The sequence below is a fragment of the Diachasma alloeum genome, unplaced genomic scaffold (genome assembly GCF_001412515.2).
Source record: "Diachasma alloeum isolate Michigan unplaced genomic scaffold, Dall2.0 Dall_scaffold_00180, whole genome shotgun sequence".
In the NCBI taxonomy this organism is placed as follows: domain Eukaryota; kingdom Metazoa; phylum Arthropoda; class Insecta; order Hymenoptera; family Braconidae; genus Diachasma; species Diachasma alloeum.
Genome location: NW_021680346.1, coordinates 696,522 through 716,756, shown reverse-complemented (window position 1 = coordinate 716,756; position 20,235 = coordinate 696,522). Strand labels below are relative to the sequence as shown.

Sequence of the window (20,235 nt, the reverse complement as noted above, 5' to 3'; positions counted from 1 at the left end):
TGACCTTAGAAAGGCCTCATGCTTTAAAATATTCTTGTACTCAAGTATGATTTTGTCGCAAATGAACTTACTTAAATCGCGTAGAAGAATCGTCAATCTTCTAGTCTTCATTGTTTTCATGATTTTTTCATTATGCACTTTCAACATTGCAATTGTAAAATATTCATGACGTAACGCGGAACAATAGTGATGAATGAAAATTTATTCTAGTTCCGTGAAGTGCGCACATTCTGAGATTCAAGCCGTTGAAAATAATTTACTTCTCTCAAGAAAATATGTTTCAGATATTAGAAATTTATTTTTCATTGCAATTATGGAGAACTGCGTTCATTGCATCTTTCGTCGAAATTCGAAAACGGAAAAATTTGGATATTAGTTTGGGTTTTTTTCTACACATTTTTATGACGAAAATCGAAAAAAAGTGCTCAGATCCAAAAGTGGAAGAGGAACCTTTTCAATGCCCTCAAATGAAAAGAATCGGTCGACCCCCCGCACACCTTAAATAATAATTCATATTTTCTCGTAGCGATGAAAATTTCACGTCTCATGATATTTACACTGATTATAACGGCTTTAAAAATGTGATAAACTCACCAGTGACTGTCTGACTCTGAGGACGATTGAAATTGTTGACTGCGGAGTTGGAGACTGGAGGCGACGAGAAGTTTGGTGGAGCTACCCTGGATCCGCTGAAGGGCTTGGGACCTCCGATATTACTCGACGGTGTCTGCGACAAGTGGAAATACAATTCCCTATTAATACCACTTCATTCCAATAAACATAAAGAACTTATTGTTTTTTACTCTCGTGTTCGAGCCTCGGTGAAGGCAAAACGAAAATAACGAAGAGATTTATTCGAAAAAACAACAACGAGGGAACAAACTCGAGACGTTAGACGCACGGGAGCATTACCTGTACTGGATGAAAACTGGGTGTATCGATGGGCGGAATGCCAAAGTGATTGGTCTGCAACACGACACAACAATCACATGCTTATATCAAGCCACAATTAGCCAAACTGACGAAACACCGAATAGCAAAATTAATCATGCAATTAAGAATAGATAAGTGAAACATTGGTCGCACCCTTGTGGTGATTGGTGGTATTGGAGACGAAGATATCGACGAGGATGACGAGTCTGGGGGCGTTGTTGGTGATGCTGGCAGGGTTTCAGGGTGAGTGGTGCGATGTGCTAGGAGGAAGGTGGCTAGGGAGCTCGAGGACGTGTGGAAGTTTATCGGAAATGAGTGATTGATCTCATTCTTCAGTCGCGTGTCGTTATTTGTGTACTTTGACATTGTCCTGTTGTTATTGTCCTCACCATTTATCATCGCCGATATAACTTGGCTGAATTTTTGCTTGTGATTGGTCAAGTAGGTGTTGTAATCCATTGGGTCCATGTCAGTCTTTGAAAAGTCGGTCTTGTCTCTGCTGGTTGGGTTCTCAGGCTTTTTCACGTCATTTTGTCTTTTTACGGTGGTTATTTGGACTCGAGACTTGGTGGGATTGTTAGTGATGGGGTATCTGGGAATGGCGTAAGTACCAACAACAGCTTTTTCACTCTTCCCATCGTTTATAACAGGATCGAAAACTAGTGGTGGCGATTTGTTCTCTTCGATTCGCAATGCCGGAATCTTACTCGTCACAGTGGGTCTTTTGTTAGTTTTTATTCGATTGTTATCGGGGCACTCTTCCTTGCTTACAACCTCGCTTCCTGTTCTAATTGTTATTGTGCTTGTGAAGGTCTTCTCGTCGAATATGTCCTTCTCGATGCAGCCGTTTGCGTGACCGTTTGTGGGTGTAAATTCACTTGGGCGGTAGTAGCTTCTCGCTGGCTTACCGTGGTCCGAGGTTGGGCGACAGATTGTCTGGAATTCATATTAGTCGCGAAAACCACACACTTGGGTTAAAAATGCAGTAATTTAGGCTGGTTGAAGCTTCAAGATTAATTTGTTCATCAAGTTTTATTGTTATATCCGTTTTTTGCTTTCGAATGGAAACTTTGCAATTGTTGAAATTTAAGTTTTAAATTTTTTGTGGTAGGATAATTAATTTGGTCTAAAAAGTACGAATATGCGATTTTTAGATGATGTCTTCATTTTTTCTTGAAATTTTCTTGTAAAGGATCAATCGAATTTCATGAATATAGACTTTAATATGCTGCATTCATTGACACCAATTGAAGTTTAATTTTTCGTACAGCCGAAAAAATTGAATTTTTTTCAAAAAAATAACTAAAAATTTTTCAACAGACATCGGCTTAATCATAAATTTTAAATTAAATTTTGAATCAGTCAATTATTAATATTGCTCCTCAATTTTTAAATTATTGAATTAATCGTCAATTAAATATTCAAATTGCGAATGACTTTATCAACCAATAATTGAGTTCGGAAAATTGACGATTATTTGGCTAATCGAAATTCCTTTCATGAATTTTAGAAATATTTACTCAAGTGTCAATTGACAATTCCATATTGCCAATAATTTAATTCGCAGTCAATTGAAAATTTAAATTATAGATTATTCTATTGTTTTTCAAATTTCAAAGAGAGAACCCATTCGGAAGCAATTGCTAATTTATTAGCAACAATTACTGTACTCATTTATAAAAAATGCCACTGTCCACTTGTTTACTCTCGAAAGCACAAATCACTTTTCATTACGATTTTCGTCATTTATTTACCGAGAGTGCAGGTGCCACGGTGGTGCCATTGTTCAGTGGTGGAGACTTTGGACAAGTCAAATTTCCTAGGGCTGCGGAAATGGTTCCGGCGGGGGCCTTTCCACCTCTGAAATAATTTCATCAAGTTCACAAACGACGAAATAAATCTCTCGTTTGATTAGTACTATTTTTTTATGCGTCTTAAAACTTACGGTGGCACTGTAATTGGTACATATCCAGCTGGTGCCTGTTGTCTGGCGACGAGTTTTGCATGTATGTCACAGTACAACTTATTATTAATGTTGTAGTACCCCACGTTCTTCAACGAAGTGCCGCACGTTGAACACTTGAAGCACTCAACGTGAAGATTCTTCTCCTTGATCCTCACAAAGACTCCACTGTATCATCAGATATTTAAATGAGTCACAAATGGGTGCAAGTTTTTTACGTTTCAAATTCGCTGAACGAAAAAAAAAACAAGTACGAAGCAATGAACAACGTTTTATCCAATGGCTGCTTTGTAAATACCATTAAAATATCAACAAAAATCTACGTACAACATTGATAACAGGCGACAAGGCCAGTGACGCATTCAAATGGCATTCAGCATGAAAAATATGTAAAAATTCATGAGTATGAAAAGGAAAGAATGAATATGTAGTTTCCTTCAAGAGTCGGTAACAGTGAAGTCATTGTTGCTGAAATTTCGAAAGAACGAAACAAAAAAGCGCTTTTTCTATTCCGTTGAGAATCATCTTGAGCTGAGAGTACAAAAAAAAATACAACATCGAGTAAAGTATGAAAGAAAGAAGCGATGAAAAATATTGATGATGAGTCAGTGGTGAGCAGCCAACTGGCTGCATATGCGTAGGAGAGAGGAAAGTAATTGAAAAGTCATGAGAATAAAGTAACAGAAAAATAAAAGAGGAGATGTGGTAAATATTGACTCCATCGAAAGCTAAACACAATGAGCAGTAATAATAGATACTGAGTCATTCGAAAGCTCATTGAAGGGAAGAATTTTTTGCTGCACTGATAGAAAGGATTAGTTATTGTTAACAAATGAATTTGGTTGACGGGTGTATTCGATCCCACCCAATGTTGATTCGGTAATAGTTAACGAATGCGTATTGGAGGAGTCTTGTTTGACTCGATTTTCACCTTTCGATTGAACCATTCGTTAACTATTAACCCGCGATCACTCGCGCCGGGACGCCGTCTTCATCCGTCGCGTGGTTAGCGCAGCGCCGATGCGTTGAGCCGAACGCGCTGTTGCCATCTTGGCGCTTACCGCCGTGCGCGCATTTCAAGTGCGGCAGTGAATGCAGCAACGCCGCCGCTCGAGCGATCGCACAGGGCGGCGCGGCGCCGTTTTTCCGTCCGTTCGACGTTTCTTTTCAAGTTTTTAACTCAACAAATTTTCCAAGAACAAACGGACACGCTTAATGAAAGGATTGAACTAGGAACTCTAATTTTTTTTTTGAATTTTTAAGCGTCGATAAACACGCGGAAATATAAAAAAATGAAAACGGGCGCTCATTGAGCGAGTGATCGAGGGTTAACGAATATTTATTTTTGGTCCCTTTCAAATCTGCCGTTCGTTAATAGTTAACGAATCTCGTTTGGAATAAATGAATCATTCTATCAGTGTGCTCGTATAATTACACAATTCGGCAGTCGCAGCCGTGGCAAAAAGTCGTCTCGTATGTCTCGCGTTTGTCTGACGTCGATGAGGCTCGCGATGACTGCTCAAGACGAAGCTGTTCGTCGTTGGAATGGCCGTCATCACGATGTGATGAGGCGATTGATAGGGCTGGATGACTGTAGCCCATTGCACGGCCAATGGGGGTTGGCGAGCGTGGTGAGGTTGCATGGCCGCCAATAGCCTTGCTCACAGACGAGTAAAACTCCGTGCGGGAAGGAACTGTGACAATTCATCAGTGAAAAATCCCTGGGTCAATAATGTCATTGACAGATCAATTATGTTTAGCCAAATTCGGTTGTTACAGACTTTGTTATTCATCGGATTCACGATTGCGTGAATCATCGGAGACCAGGGGCCTCTCAATTTGGCTAAAAATACATTTTACATATTCTCCTTTGCTGAAAATAATATTCATGCATTCATATGAATTATTGAATGCGCCGCTGGCCCATTACGCTATCACCCCGAGTCAAACATTGTTCAATTGTTTCCACAGTTAATCATGGAAAATGTGAATTCTTACACGATGAGTCTCTCACACTCGGCGCAAATATTTTGACCAGGTGGGAGGCTAGTCTGTGGTGTCGTTGGCTGGGGCTTCGTCTCTGGGGCGGACACCGACCTCAATCCAGCCAAAGCTGGGGAGGATGGCGTCACTACGCCACTAGTTTGCACTGGCTCGGCTAATGTAGTTTTTCATTATTTGATTTTTTCATATTTTTTATTATCGGATACGAGGATAAACGTGCAAGTGGTGGGAACTCTTTTATTCATGCAAATTCATCTCTCTCTGTATTATTATATAAAAATCTTAATCGACTTCTTGCGATGAAAATTTGGTATTTGAAATTAAAACTCCAAAATTGGGGGTCAAAAGGGTCAAAAGGGCCTAATGGGTCAGATTAAGGGTCGCAAGGATCCAAGTAAGGGTCATAGGAATAAAAAATCAAGGGTCAGAAACTAAAGGTTATCAGGGTCAAAATAAGGGTCAGATTAAAGGTCTAAATAAAGGTCACAAGGGTCAGATTAAGGGTCTAAATAAGGGTCATAGGGGCAGAAACTAAGGGTCAAAATAAGGGTCAAAATGAAAATCCAAATCGACTTCTGGACATGAAAATTTGGTACTCGAAATTAAGACTCCAAAATTAAGGGTCAGATTAAGGGTCGCAAGGGCTCATACGGGGGTCATATAAGGATCGTATTAGCGAGCGAAGCGAGCAAGGGGCGTAACCCCCTAGTATAAAATAAATACTCACCAGGCTCGGGACTCCTCGGCTCCTTGTCGGCCTCCTGTACCATTTTGAATACCTCGCTGTTCTGTGCATTGTAGTTTTTCTCATTTTTCTTGAAGTTTACACTGTAAAAAAATTATAGCTACGGCATTCAACATTCTGCGGGGGCTTGAATAACATTTTGCCATGCTAATTTATTTGACTTACCCAAGCACACCACCTGCCAACACTTCAGCTTGCGCTGAAAGAGTCTCGGCTATTGTCTGCTCGCTGTAGATGCCAACTGGGCTGTTGTACTGCTTGTTTACGATTGATTTTATGGCTCCAGCGTCACTGCTTCCATTCAACTGTTAGAATATTGATTATTTGTATCAAGAAACGGGATTCAAGTGATCAACGGGGTGACGCATTGTAGGGAAAAAAGAGGTTTTATGTCTCACAAAAGGTTTTGGACTGAAGTTGTGGCCACTACCAATGAGCGGTCCCTCCGGCTTTTTCGCGGCGAGTGATGTCTTCGTAACGGGGGAAATATTGCCGACAGGCATATGGGGTTGTGGCGACGGAATCGAAGGTGTAACAGGTGAAACACTTGGCCTCCACGTGCTTCCACCCCTGGGAAAAATATAATCAAATTTTTTAATTGCTAGGAGAACTTCCACTGGGTCTTACAGTTGTTTTTATGTGAAAAATACATTCATTCCTCATGAATGCACGAGGAATTCTTGAAATGCATTGTATATCCCTGTTATTTTGATGGGTTAATTATCGAAATTTCCCAAATTTCAATAATTAATTAAAATAAAATATACATCATGATTTATAAATTTACACTACTATTTTGTTAGTGTTTTTCCAGAATAGTTTCGTTTTTCAACTTTTGAAATTCCGTAGGTACAGCTATAGTTACAGCCATAGAAATCATTTTGAATAATAACAGTAGGAATCTATAACTATAGTTTATAATTATAGTTTAAACTTTGCAGGGTTTAATTGGAATGTCGGTATTGAAATGCATTGTATATCCCTGTTGTTGTGATGCCTTAATTATCGAAATTTTCGAAATTTCAATAATTAATTAAAATAAAATATACATAATGATTTATAAATTTACACTACTATTTTGTTAGTGTTTGTCCAGAATAGTTTCGTTTTTCAACTTTTGAAATTCCGTAGGTACAGCTATAGTTACAGCCATAGAAATCATTTTGAATAATAACAGTAGGAATCTATAACTATAGTTTATAATTATAGTTTAAACTTTGCAGGGTTTAATTGGAATCTCAGTATTGAAATGCATTGTATATCCCTGTTGTTGTGATGCCTTAATTATCGAAATTTCCCAAATTTCAATAATTAATTAAAATAAAATATACATCATGATTTATAAATTTACACTACTATTTTGTTAGTGTTTGTCCAGAATAGTTTCGTTTTTCAACTTTTGAAATTCCGTAGGTACAGCTATAGTTACAGCCATAGAAATCATTTTAAATAATAACAGTAGGAATCTGTAACTGTAGTTTATAGTTAATAGTATAGTTAATTTAACTATATCCATATAGTTGTGGCTGAATAACGCCGAATAGATCGTTGACAGAAAACGCATGAATTTTTTCAATAGAAATATTTTTAATTAAACCAGCAAACAGTGTTTTACCGACCTTTGCACGGTCACTTCGAAGCTGTTGCCAGCTCTAACAATGACATCCTGGGCGTCTTTGTGCCTCAGACTGAACATTTCCGTGTTGTTTACTTTGATGACTGCATCACCGGCACGCAGACCCGCCGCCTCCGCCGGTGATCCATTGTTTACCTGAATGAATGATAGGTGAATTACAGAAATCAATTTTTTAAAATAAAATAGCATTTTGTAACTATTCATTTGTATTTCCGCTTTCCTCGCGGGGGAATGGAACCGCCCATTGTATTGAGGACAATGCGATGATGAATCGAGGCAGCCAATGATCGATCTGCGGTGAACGACCGGAACAAACTCAGCGTTTTTATTCAACTCCTTAATTTTTTTTTTCGCAAATCGCTCAGTTACTTCACAAACAAAAGTCTTTTTTTTTTGCTTTTCGCTTGCTCTCGTAATTCTCCTTGCGTGATTTCTCACCCCCGGAGACTAAGTTTTCTGGCACGTTGCCAAATTGTCCAGAATATACGAGCGTTCGCCTGTGTGGCCGTAAAATGCTTCCGTTCAGTCGTTATTCCGATCTCTCTTAAATGCATGCAAATTTAACGGCTATTCTCCTGCTTCTATTTTGTTTACCGATTTGTTTTATGACATTCGTCGGGGGTTTTTTGCTTGCCCCCGTCGTATGGGGCTTTTGAAATGCGCTTCAGTTGCTTGCACTGCCAGTCAAGCTTAAATCGTTACGTGAAAAATAGACGGTTGCGTCAAAATACCGATTTAATAGTCCTCGGGTTGGCGGTGGGCTGGCTTCTTCGCGGAGAATTTTATTTTTGGAATATCTCTTAACATTCGGCTCTGCAAATACTTATATTTCACCTATAAAGTGATGTGCAATCGCTGGGAAGAAATTGACTGCATTAGTGAGCCCGAGAAAGTTGGGAGAAATTTTTTTCCGCGGAGAAACTTTGAAAAATCATTTGTCGAAATTTAAACTTGACACTAAATGAGAAATGTGTGTGGAAGAAATTCCGGATGCGGTGCGAGTTTCGATTCTAGATAATACGATTCGAATATTACGAGGGATTTTGACCTATTCAAAATTAATCTGAAAAACCTAGCGAATTCGCGAGACAATTCTTTTGAATTTATATTATTTATGTTCATATTATTCATATTATTGAATTTCCTCGGCTCGAATTTCTAAGGTTTTTCATTTTATTCTTTTCTTTTCATCACGAAAATCAAACAACAAAACTTGGAAAGTTTGAACTGCAATAAGATAAATGACCCTCCGCTCGTCTAGCTAAGGTGAACACATCATTAGTCCAATATTTCTATCGAAATGCGCGTGAAGATGCGATGATTTACATTACATATCAGAGGATAAAACCTTCAGAATTGGAATTTATTTATATTAATTATGATAATTACTATTTTTTAATAAATAATCGTCCATAAATGTGAAAAGTCCCATGTCCCTACGCTCGTTCATTTGTCCTCATGCTCGTTTGACACATGTCCCTATCCTCGTCTCGTGATTTGAGTGATATGGAAAGGTTATATCCGAACTAATTACATCGTGAGTATCCTATTTTGCGATAAAACAACATTAAAAAATATCTCGATGCACAAAATTATATTTCCATTGGACAGTCCAACCTTTAAATGATTTTTTCATCCGTTTAGTCCTTTACCAGTTGACAGTCGGGTGCAAAACGAGCGTAGGATCAATGCCATTTTCATTGTACCTATTCTTTTAATTGGCAATATTTCAGTGAAATATCCGGATATTACTATAATTTATGCTTTTTATTAAATTTTTAACTATCCGAAACCTTAGCCGAGGGATTTTTAATTCCATTTTACTATTGTAACGGAGATATCAACGTTTTAAAATTGTGAGTCTCTTAACTTGTGGCTTAAGAATTAACTCTGTCGTAGCACGAGTTGATGTGAATGTGATTTTTCTCTCTTACTATTCAATAAATCACTCTGCATTGGTGTCTATATCTTTTCTTATTGACTAAAATAATTACTCCAATCGTACTTCACTCTTAATAGACTCTTGGGCCTATCAAAATGATTGAAATGTCATAGTCGGCAGGATCTGAACGAGCGCAGGGACAAAGACGGGCACAGGTACATTTACCTCAGAATTGTTTACCGAATTCGCTAGATTTCCCTCTGAAATGTCTCACCCGCTAAAGCCGTTACTTTAATTGATGTAAATAAATTTCAACAGGTGGTGTGAAACTTCAAAGTTTAATTGATAGTTAACGTTGGTAGGCACATGACTCCCTAACTGTTGCCGTCTATTTTTGACTTCTGGGACGTGGATCGTTCGTATTAGTGAGCCTTGGCGAATATGTCTACCAAGACGTTGTATATTTAAATGCAGTATATTAAAAGCGGGAGAATACTGCGTTCATTCATACAATCACGCGTTCCTCGTACCCCAGTAAATTTGACGAGAAAGGGGGGAATTGAAGAGTGAAGAGCCAATGGAGATGTTGGAGAGACTAGATTTATCCGGACGATAAAATATTATTGCAGGGGACACATAATTTATAAATAACTCGATCTCTTTTTTCTCATCAGAGAACTCGAGTTTGACTGAAACGAAATAATGTGGGTGCGAGGGGGGGGGGGGAATTAAGGCAATTAGAGAGCAGAATGAAACCTTCGGGACCATTCGTCCCAATAAATGCGACTTTTACCGCAAATATGCGGTAATAATACGGCCCCTGATAAATGGGGGGCCCCACTGAGTGCACCAAGGCATCTGAATTTCGCTGAGGGGTTGTGTACGTGCGGTGAAAACGGCTAAAAATAATCGGGGACCAGTCTAAAAATACCCATTGGCCCCTCCTCCTACTGATCTCAAAGGACCAAGCTCATGTGGGGGTACGGGAAAGGCAGAATACCAAGAGGAGTACGCGAGGTGCGCATTCCAATGGTCGAGTTATCACAGATGGATCCATCCTATACCTTCCAAACGCTGGAATGTATCGACCCCGTGGGTTCTCCTCACTCTCATTTTTTAACTGAGTTGGTGGGGGTTTTTTACATCCGCTTACCGCAGCCTGTGTCCTGCTTGGGCTTTAACATTTCAGGATGTGGAGTTGGGATGTTTTGTCTTCGAAATGCTTTTCGAATTTTTGAGTCGAAGAGCTTTCAGATGAGGCCCATTTGACCCTATGTAAAATGTCCGGAACATTTTATAATGATTTAAACTTTCCAGGGTTTAATTGAAATCTCGGTATTGAACCGTTAAAATAATTTTTTTAATCTGGAAAAAATTGGAAAGTTTATTTTGGAGGAAGATTAATGAAATCATTTAAAAATTGTAATTTTTGACAATTAAGAGCATTTTCTATAAATAATTTATGCAGAATCAATATGAAAAAAAATGGAACGTTCTCTTTGGAGGAAGATTGATGAAATAATTAAAAGATTGTAATCTTTGACAATTAAGAGCATTTTTTTATAAGTAATTTATAAAGAATGAATCTGGAAAAAAAATTGGAAAGTTTATTTTGGAGGAAGATTGATAAAATCATTTAAAAATTGTAATTTTTGACAATTAAGAGTATTTTTTATAAGTAATTTATAAAGAATCAATCTGAAAAAAAAATTGGAAAGTTTATTTTGGAGGAAGATTGATAAAATCATTTAAAAATTGTAATTTTTGACAGTTAAGAGTATTTTTTATAAGTAATTTATAAAGAATCAATCTGAAAAAAAAAATTGGAAAGTTTATTTTGGAGGAAGATTGATAAAATCATTTCAAAATTGTAATTTATGACAGTTAAGAGTATTTTTTATAAGTAATTTATAAAGAATCAATCTGAAAAAAAAAATTGGAAAGTTTATTTTGGAGGAAGATTGATAAAATCATTTCAAAATTGTAATTTATGACAGTTAAGAGTATTTTTTATAAGTAATTTATAAAGAATCAATCTGAAAAAAAAAATTGGAAAGTTTATTTTGGAGGAAGATTGATAAAATCATTTCAAAATTGTAATTTATGACAGTTAAGAGTATTTTTTATAAGTAATTTATAAAGAATCAATCTGAAAAAAAATTGGAAAGTTCTCTTTGGAGGAAGATTGATGAAATAATTAAAAAATTGTAATCTGTGACAATTAAGAGCATTTTTTTACAAGTAATTTATAAAGAATCAATCTGAAAAAAAATTGGAAAGTTTATTTTGGAGGAAGATTGATAAAATCATTTAAAAATTGTAATTTTTGACAATTAAGAGTATTTTTTATAAGTAATTTATAAAGAATGAATCTGAAAAAAAATGGGAAAGTTTATGTTGGAGGAAGATTGACGAAATAATTAAAAAATTGCAACTTTTTAAAATTACGAGCACTTTCTATAAATAATTTATAAACAATCACTTGTCCACCACAAAATCATTCGTTGGGAATCATATAAATTAAGTGCATGCCTAAAAAAATCGCGTTTCCGAAAGTTTAAACAATCTCAATTATTTACTTATAAATAACGAACGTTTGAACGCGCAATTTAACTGAAAAATTTAAAGGTTGAAACGATAATGTGATCTGTGATTACTGCGATGGGTGCACCCAATGTGATTGAATTTATCACGTGCATTTGAAGATTTTTAATGCAATAGCGAGTTAATGCACCAATGATGGGGTAAAAACTTCTGCAGTCGATTGTACTCGTGTATGTATCGACCTTGGAGGCTCGTGTGCAATTATTTTGGTGCACGGTGCGTGCGATGCACTGGCCGTTCGCACATCCTCCTCCATTGTCCCGAAGCTTGTGCATGCTGCGTAGGATTTGATTTTGCTACGTTGAATTGTCATGTTGCTGTTGACTAAAAGGGATGAAATTGTTTCGCGCAGAGTACTCGCGCACCGTTGGAGACTTAAACGTAATCGTGTTCTGTTACATGCCAGTGCTTTTATGGAGATTCTAAATGTCATAGACTTGGCTGCTGCTGCTGAGAAAAATGAGAGGAAACGGCAGACACCAGCTAGACAAGTTGGAATGCGAAGGCGATAAACGAGTATTGAAGAGAAAGCAAAAATCAGGCTGAACTGTTTGGATCATTGAGCTCAGGAATTTAATTCCTGGTAATTTTCCGGGATTTTCTTGGGGATATTCAAGTAGCTTTTATAGCTTGGTACAGACGACACTATTCAGATTCAATTATTTTTCATCGTAAGATTACATTTTGCACCAAATTATTATTTTTTTAAACATTCGTTGCTTTTAAATAAATTGAAGTTGTTTAAACTTTCGGAAACCTCATTTTTTTAGGCATGAAATCGATTTCTGGTAAATAATTTTTGTGGTGGAAAATTGATTATTTATCAATTATTTATAGAAAATGACCGTAATCTTCAAAATGTTTTGTAACTTTTACATAATTAAATCATTTAGCTTTTATAGTTTGGTGCAAAGCGCACTATAAATTCAACTATTTTTAATCATAAAATTACATTTTGCACATAATTATTATTTTTTAAACATTCGTTGTTTATAAATAAATGATTGAACAACTTCAATTATTTATCATTAATTTTTTTAGGCGTGAAATCGATTTCTAGTAAAATTCTGAATATGAATAAATTCGTTACGACTGCGAACAAATAATTTTTGTGGTGGAAAATTCATTATTTATAAAAAATACCCGTAATTTTCAAAATGTTCTCCACCTTTTACATAATAAAATCATTCAGCTTTTATAGTTTAGTACAGACCACACTATAAATTCAACTATTTTTAATCATAAAATTACGTTTTGCACAGAATTATAATTTTTTTAAACATTCATTGTTTTTAAATAAATAATTGAAGTTGTTTAAACTTTCAAAAACTTTATTTTTTTAGGCTTGAAAATTTCTGGTAAAATTCAGAGTATGAATAAATTCGTTACGACTCCCAACGAACAATTTCTGTGGTGCAAAATTTATTATTTATAAATTATTTATAAAAAATGCGCGTACATTCCAAACGTTTTCTTTTAAACAAATTTAAATAAATAAAATCATTGTAAAATGTCCGGAGACTTGGGGTCAAATGGGGCTCAGACGAAAGCTCCGATGTTCGGCTACAAAAGTAGAAAAGCATTTCACTTGAGAAAGAAAAGCCAACGCACTTGGACATCCTTAAGCCACATGACGTGATTCATCCACGAGAGCGATGATGATCATTCGACCGGCCGTGCCACATTCTTCCGTAGATACAACACAAGACGTAGAAAGAGAAAGATGGGGACGAAGAAAAGAGGGTTGTCACGGATCCCAGGCGGAGATACGTGAGACGAGGAGCCTCTCCGCGAAGGTCGCCGCCGACTGGACCTTGGGATCATTCTACAAAACGACAGCCGACCCATCGATAGGAGGATATGAATGCAGTGTAATGGGCAAGTGCAGCAGCTTTTATCAATAGTAATGGTGGCAGATACGGTTGAATGGATGTTTATGTTTGGCTTTCAATGGATTGAGTTCTTCGATTTTCAGAGAAATCGGGGGTGGGGGATCGGAAGGAAGGATATCCGGGCTAGGAGTCGAAGACTCATTCATACCGAGAATCAGTGACGCTCGGTGAAGAGTCATTCCACCGTGCGTCACTCGTCAGTTTAACATTTTTCGAAGAATTTTTCACCAGCTGCGGTTTCCAAAGTATTAATAGATTTCGGCTTTAATTTTTATTATGTAATGGACGGAGTTATAAGAAATTAGAGAGTGTGGGACTCAAAGTAGCTCTACCCTTACGGTAAATTCAGAGATTATTGAAAACTACAAAAAATTGCAGAAAACTCGATTAGATTCGGAATTCTAATTTTTTTCTCAATTTAATTATCGTTTTGGTTTTTTAAAGATGAAATGTTTAAAAATCAGGATTTAACCCAGTGTCTTATGTGAAAATCCACATTTCCATTGTAATCAGATTAATATCTGATTTTTTTTTCATTAGATGTGAAAAAATCAAGAATTTCTTTGACACCTCATAAAAAATAATCCACCGTTTTGCAAACAAGTTTTATTATTTATTTATAAGAGGGAAATGTTTGAAAAATATCAATATTTTGCGAAATTTAATTTAAATAATACTGACTGGGTATGAATTTTTTCAAATTTTTCCCATGCAATTTAGTTGAAAAATTAAAAAACTGAAAATATCCGAAAGTACAGCGTAGCCCGGCCGAAAGGAAGTGCTACTTTAAGTTCACATACACTGTTGAAAATTTTTCAAAATCTCGTGTGTGACATTAAATCCAATTTAGAAGAAAAATTATTATGAAATTTCAAGTTTTAAGTAGAATTCAAGGAAATTTCCCAACTTGATTGAATTTTCATTCAGGAACAAAATGCCATAGACTTTTAATTTTTCCCTTAATTTTCCAGATTTTTCGGAATTTTCAAACAATTGAGAAATCAAGTATTTTGTTAATTTTTAGATCATCCAAACAAAAAACAATAAAATATTCGATTTTTCAATTGCAAGATTTCCGGAAATGTCAATGGAAACTAAACATCATGAAAATTTCCGGGACTTGACTCCGGAATAATTTATTCATAAACAACGACTATTACAAAAATAATAATTCCGCGCAAAATGTAATTTGAACGAATGAATATTCATGTTTTTCTTTCTTTTTAAATGTAATCTCACGCAATGCAATCAACAAATTAGATGATTTAAACTGTAGAAGATGCTTGGATATCCTTAATTGCGAAATAATGGTACTCGTTACACTTCACACTGATGAAGTTCAGGGACATGCGTTATTAGTGTCCATCAATCTCTCGTGTGGGTGGGGGTTGAGGCGCCAAAATGTTGAATGTTGTGTGTGCATATTCTTGGCATGGTTGAGGGTTGTGATGGCATTGTGAGCACGCGCACGGGCTTTTCCCACACGCACGTTAAATCACACGAAGGCGCGTTGGGTGTCGTGTTACGTGTGCTGACCGATGCTGAGAATTTTCACTACGTAGCGCTACATTTCAATGACTTGATTACTTTCACGCATAATTTTTCTCCCGAAAGGTTGAGTAATAGGGAATTTATTGTGGATTCTATTTAACCTTTCAGTTTAATTGGGCTACTTTTATTACTAGAATACTATAATATTTATTGGATAATCAGGAGATTGGGCAACGGAATTGGTAGTGATGTGGTAAAACGATGGATTCGTCCCAAATGTGACGAAAAAAAAACAAATTTTCCGTTTATTTTCCTTGCAGAATGAGGATCAATCAGAGTAAACAAATTTTCCGCGATTTTACAGCTCAGATTTTCTATTTTCAGAATTGAAGACGAAAAAAAATTCAGTTTATTTGAAGTTACTGCGAGATTTATAGAGTTGCATAAATTCACCTGATAAACTGTTGATGATTTAAAAAATGCGATAAATGATTTCCGTTCGTTTCCATCTAGCGATTCCCTCAATAGTAATAAAAATGCGCATAAATACTCGTCCCATCATTCTCTGTTCATCAATGGCCGCTGTATTATTTCCAATTGAAAGCTCCAATGTCATGCAATTGTGTTTCAACAAAATGAAATGATAAAAATTGGATTCGGGCAACCGAAGACGCAAAATAAAGGCAGTATATTTTTATAACCACAGGCGTATGCTTCACGCGGCTCTGCGGAACCGGGCCTCAATCTCTATTAATATCCACGTGAGCCCGAGAGCTGCTACCTCGCTATCCCTTTTGGACGGCTCATATACTCCTGGTCTTTAGGGATATCTTCCGAGGGGAAAAGTAGTTTTATCATTCAAAACAGAGTGGGAGAATAAAAAAATATCCCATCCCACCGCTCGAAAACACTCAACCGCATTTAACCCGGAAGTCATTACAGATGACTCCCCCACCCGGAGGAGCAACTTAACCGAAAAGAATCCGGAGGCAAATGACAAAACTATTTACACTGCTCTAGCGTCATCCAAAAATACAAAATAATTTTGTCACCTGACCCTGACACAGTGATCGTTGAAAATTCGTAGGTGTGAACGCGTCCCTCAATCCAAAGGGGACACAGAGGTCGAGTTATTAACAGTGACAACGGCAAAATACATATTTTTTTCTTATTTTCATCGAATAAATTCGGATGACATTCCAACGGCCGCGAGTGCCGTGCGCAAGCCGTACCACCAGTAGGGAATTCACCCATTATACACAACCCACGGACAGCTAAGCGAAAAGAATTAAGGAGAAATATTGCCTAGATATTTTATAATATTTCTTTTTATTTTTTTATTATTCATCATTCATTTGGCGCTGTCTTCAGGGTCGGTAAATGTTCTTTTTCAAGTCACAAGTTAGTTTGATAGTGTGTTGCGTTCCCCCTGGGCCTAGAACCCTTCAATGTGCCAGCCCTTCCACCCTTGCGGCCGCAGCCGTCTTGTAGTCTCGTTTAGTTGAGCGAAAAGAATTACGAAAAAATATTGCCCAAATATTTTAACATATCACGGAAAAAAATGTTGAATTGGGTATAAAATATACTTGAATCAATTATATTTTTACTCAATTATAATTCAAGTATAGGGGAGGATGGGGTAAAATGGACACTTTTGACTTTTTTAAAAATATTCATAACTCAGGAACAGATTTATCAATTGCGCTCAGTCTAAGCTCGTCACAAAGAGGAATCATTGCTCTTTCTATTGAAAAATATAATTATTCCATTTCATGAATAATTCAACAAGTCATGAACATTTCAAAAAAAGTCAAAAGTGTCCATTTTCCCCCCCCCCCCCGTCCCCTATTATATACTCGAATCAAGAATAATATACTTGAATCAAGTATATTTTATACTCAACTCAAGTATATTATTTTCCGTGACAATCAATCAAAAATCATTCGTTTTTGAAACCCATTATTTCGGTCCTGACGCCACGAAGTGGCGTAAATAATGCTGGGTAGTGCTCCGTTAGTCGAATATGAGGAGAGAGGAGTTGCGGTCATGCATTGGACAAGGCGCACGTGAAGATTGGGTTAGGTTGGCTCGAGCCACTCTGCGATTGGTCCGGCGGTCGACGAGCCTTATGACGTCACTAGGCACTTCAACGCCTTTGGAATCTCCAACTTTCAAAAATCAATTATTAACGAACAAGCAATATTTATAACGTTCACGAATGAAAAATGAATTATTTAAAGCCGAAATGTGAGATGAGAAAATGGAAAAAATTAATGCAAGTTCCTCATTGCGTATTCGTGATCCTTGGCCATTCATTGCGCCGTCGTTAAAACCCGTTGATAGGCGCGCCAATGCCTAGCTCTGAATAACACCCACGTGTATTTTCAAGTTGAGAGATAAAATCCAATCTATGACGCGGTCAAGACATCACGATCATCATCTTGGCAGCGGTAAATCTACCGGGGGATTTGAATGGTTGTGTCATTTACACTGTTACCCAATGGTAAACATGCATCGGGTGAAAATATATTATCACCTGGTGATTATCGAATCTGAGGTACTTCGGGAGGAGGACATGTGACACTCGTTGTCACCCATGAGACTGTGGCTTCCACTTACAATCAAATGTCATTCCATGAATACTTGATTTTGCCGCTGTCTCTCTCAATTTTTATTTTATAATTATCGAGGTGAGGAGATTGACGGAATTATGAGGCCAGACGTGAAACGAAATTGAATTATAGTTATAATCATAGATCGGCATCAATCATTACTTTTAGTAAGATTATGTGAAATTGCAGCTTATAGTAATTTAAATTTATTTATCGTAATTGAAATTTGAAAATTAATATAATAATTGGTCATTTAATTTCTCAATTATTGTTTGATAAAATAATTCGAAGTTTGAAAGTTAAATTGATGGTTATTTTTAAAATAAAAAAATTGGTGAGTAATATTAACAATTGACTTATTCCAAATTAAATTAAATTTAATAAATTTCAATTTATAATTGAGTTTTCCTTTATTATTTTCTAAAAGTTTTGAGGATTCGCTTTTAATTTTCCGCGCGAGAGGGATGAAGTGGTTTTGTGAATTTCGTGAATTCAGGGAAATGCTCCTTGGGAATTTTCTCAATGTGGAATTTGGAAATGCTCACAGCGAATTCCAAATTCAAAATTCAAAGTCGCATAATATATCGCCCTCAAAAGAGCCAAACCAAACCTCCCGGAACTCACAACAACAAAAGGTTAAATCGAAATACTATGGAAATTGTTGCGAGTATGGCATTGTCGTTAGAGATGGTGCGCATAAAATATCAAAAGCGATAGCGATCGTAGGACGACGTTGTGTATACCCTTGTGGTCAACCGTAGACACGATCATTGGCTGTTGCAACCAAGTATCACATAGAAATTTGTTCCGGGTGGTTTAGACCGATATTCAGCAGAAATCCGCATGAGCTGTCTCTCCCATTTAATGCACGGGAAAGCGCAATTTGCCTCTCGACAAAGCCCAGCGATAGGAGAGAAAAAATATCGCCATCATCATAAACAGATACATCAGGGCCACATGAGCGTGACGATTGCAGCGATATCTCCGTCCCAATCCACGTGGAACCGAGTCCACTTCATTACCAAGGGGAATAAGACAGAATCAACAGACCTAAACAAAGAATTTGAAATGAGGAATTTTTTTCTCAAGCGATAAGCGAATTCCACTGAAACGCGGGGGAAAAATAATATCTTGGAGAGGTGGCTCTCTCAGTCTGTATGGTTTTCCGGTCACTGCGAAATTTTACATACGCCAAAACCATAAAAATGCCTACGTTATCGCGATGTGACTGAGTTTCGCACGATCGCATTGCAATGCAATATTTATACGTGGATGAGGCCTTGTCCGGTGCCGATAATAACCAACTTGCCGCTGCTATCGTCGACCAAACGTCACTCACGCGTGTGTGTGTGCGAGTCTGTGAAAAGCCTCAGCTACTCGAAAAGACCCCAGTCCTATCGATAATCCTCGCATAACATAAAAATACCATGAACGAGTGGCATATTTTTTTTCCTCGTATTTTTGCGCTTCGAACCTGCGCGGCTCCATCGACAGAAATAATCAGCGGATGCGGTGGCGGCTTTCAACCTAATGCATCAAATATTATAGGAAAATTTATGCGAAATATAACGCTGGTAGGTTCCTAGGGAGGTTTACCCCGGGGAAAAACTTTCATTTTGATATTGTTGTTCCTTTCATGTTCATTTTAATTATTTTAGATCATAGGAAATTAGAAAATTAATTTAAGCAAAAGTTTACAAATATCTTATGACCTGAAAATTAATATTTTTGTATGAACCAAAGCCATTACAATTCACGAAATAAAAAAAAAAATGTAAAATTGACACTTCACTTTTTTTTAAATATTCATAACTCATAAATATATTTATCAATTGAGCTCAGTCTAGGCTCATCCCAAGGGGGAAGAATTGCCCTTTTTATAAAAAAAATGATACAATTTCATTAACAATTCAATAACTCATTAGCAATTGAAAAAAAGTAAAGTGTCCATTTTGCCCCATCGTCCCCTGATCATGTCGAGATAAAAAAAATTTTTGAGTTGAAAAATCGACGGAAAAAATGGCCAACGTATTTTTAAAAATAGTTTTTTGAATATAATTCGAAAACCGAAGTTTCTGGGTGTAAAAATGATTTTCGCATTGAATTGCGGATTGAGGGAAAAAGAGGCAATACATCGGGCAGATTCGCCTCGCCGTTGAGTAGTTTCTGAAGCATCGTGTGGTTTCGCAAAGGCACCTTCTCGAAATAGAACACCCAAATAATTTGCCTCGGATTACCAGTGACGCCGCGTCTCTATAACCCCCCACTCGATATCGCTCTGGTTCCTGAAAAAAGAGGTATTGAGCGTCTTGGACGCGGGAAAACGCAGGTTCCGCTTCACTGGTTCCTCTTCTTGTCCTCGAGACTAGCGCAAATGTGACTCAGCGGAGAGCGCATCGGAGACACCAATGGTCCTCAATATTTTAGCGGTTATTTACCCATTTTACACTGTCGAACAGATGCCCCCGTAAAT

General features: G+C 37.0%; 2 protein-coding genes across 2 annotated transcripts in view; one reads left to right on the top strand and one right to left on the bottom strand.

The window, feature by feature from the left end:
• The window catches only part of LOC107044453 (PDZ and LIM domain protein Zasp), a 32,173-nt gene that overhangs the window by 10,914 nt on the left and 1,024 nt on the right, over positions 1 to 20,235 (bottom strand). Inside the window, exons 2-11 of the mRNA XM_029126563.1 lie at positions 7,265 to 7,416; positions 6,044 to 6,215; positions 5,811 to 5,950; positions 5,628 to 5,728; positions 4,332 to 4,590; positions 2,879 to 3,064; positions 2,688 to 2,793; positions 1,087 to 1,869; positions 913 to 966; positions 595 to 727 (exon numbers count right to left, since the gene is read on the bottom strand). Coding sequence (XP_028982396.1) covers positions 595 to 727; positions 913 to 966; positions 1,087 to 1,869; positions 2,688 to 2,793; positions 2,879 to 3,064; positions 4,332 to 4,590; positions 5,628 to 5,728; positions 5,811 to 5,950; positions 6,044 to 6,215; positions 7,265 to 7,416 — 2,086 coding nt within the window. The remainder of the gene's footprint in view (positions 1 to 594; positions 728 to 912; positions 967 to 1,086; positions 1,870 to 2,687; positions 2,794 to 2,878; positions 3,065 to 4,331; positions 4,591 to 5,627; positions 5,729 to 5,810; positions 5,951 to 6,043; positions 6,216 to 7,264; positions 7,417 to 20,235) is intronic.
• Positions 1,407 to 20,235, top strand: part of LOC107044528 (ankyrin repeat domain-containing protein 49) — a 40,036-nt gene continuing 21,207 nt past the window's right edge. Inside the window, exon 1 of the mRNA XM_015266450.2 lies at positions 1,407 to 1,536. The gene's annotated coding sequence lies outside the window, so the exon portion shown is untranslated. The remainder of the gene's footprint in view (positions 1,537 to 20,235) is intronic.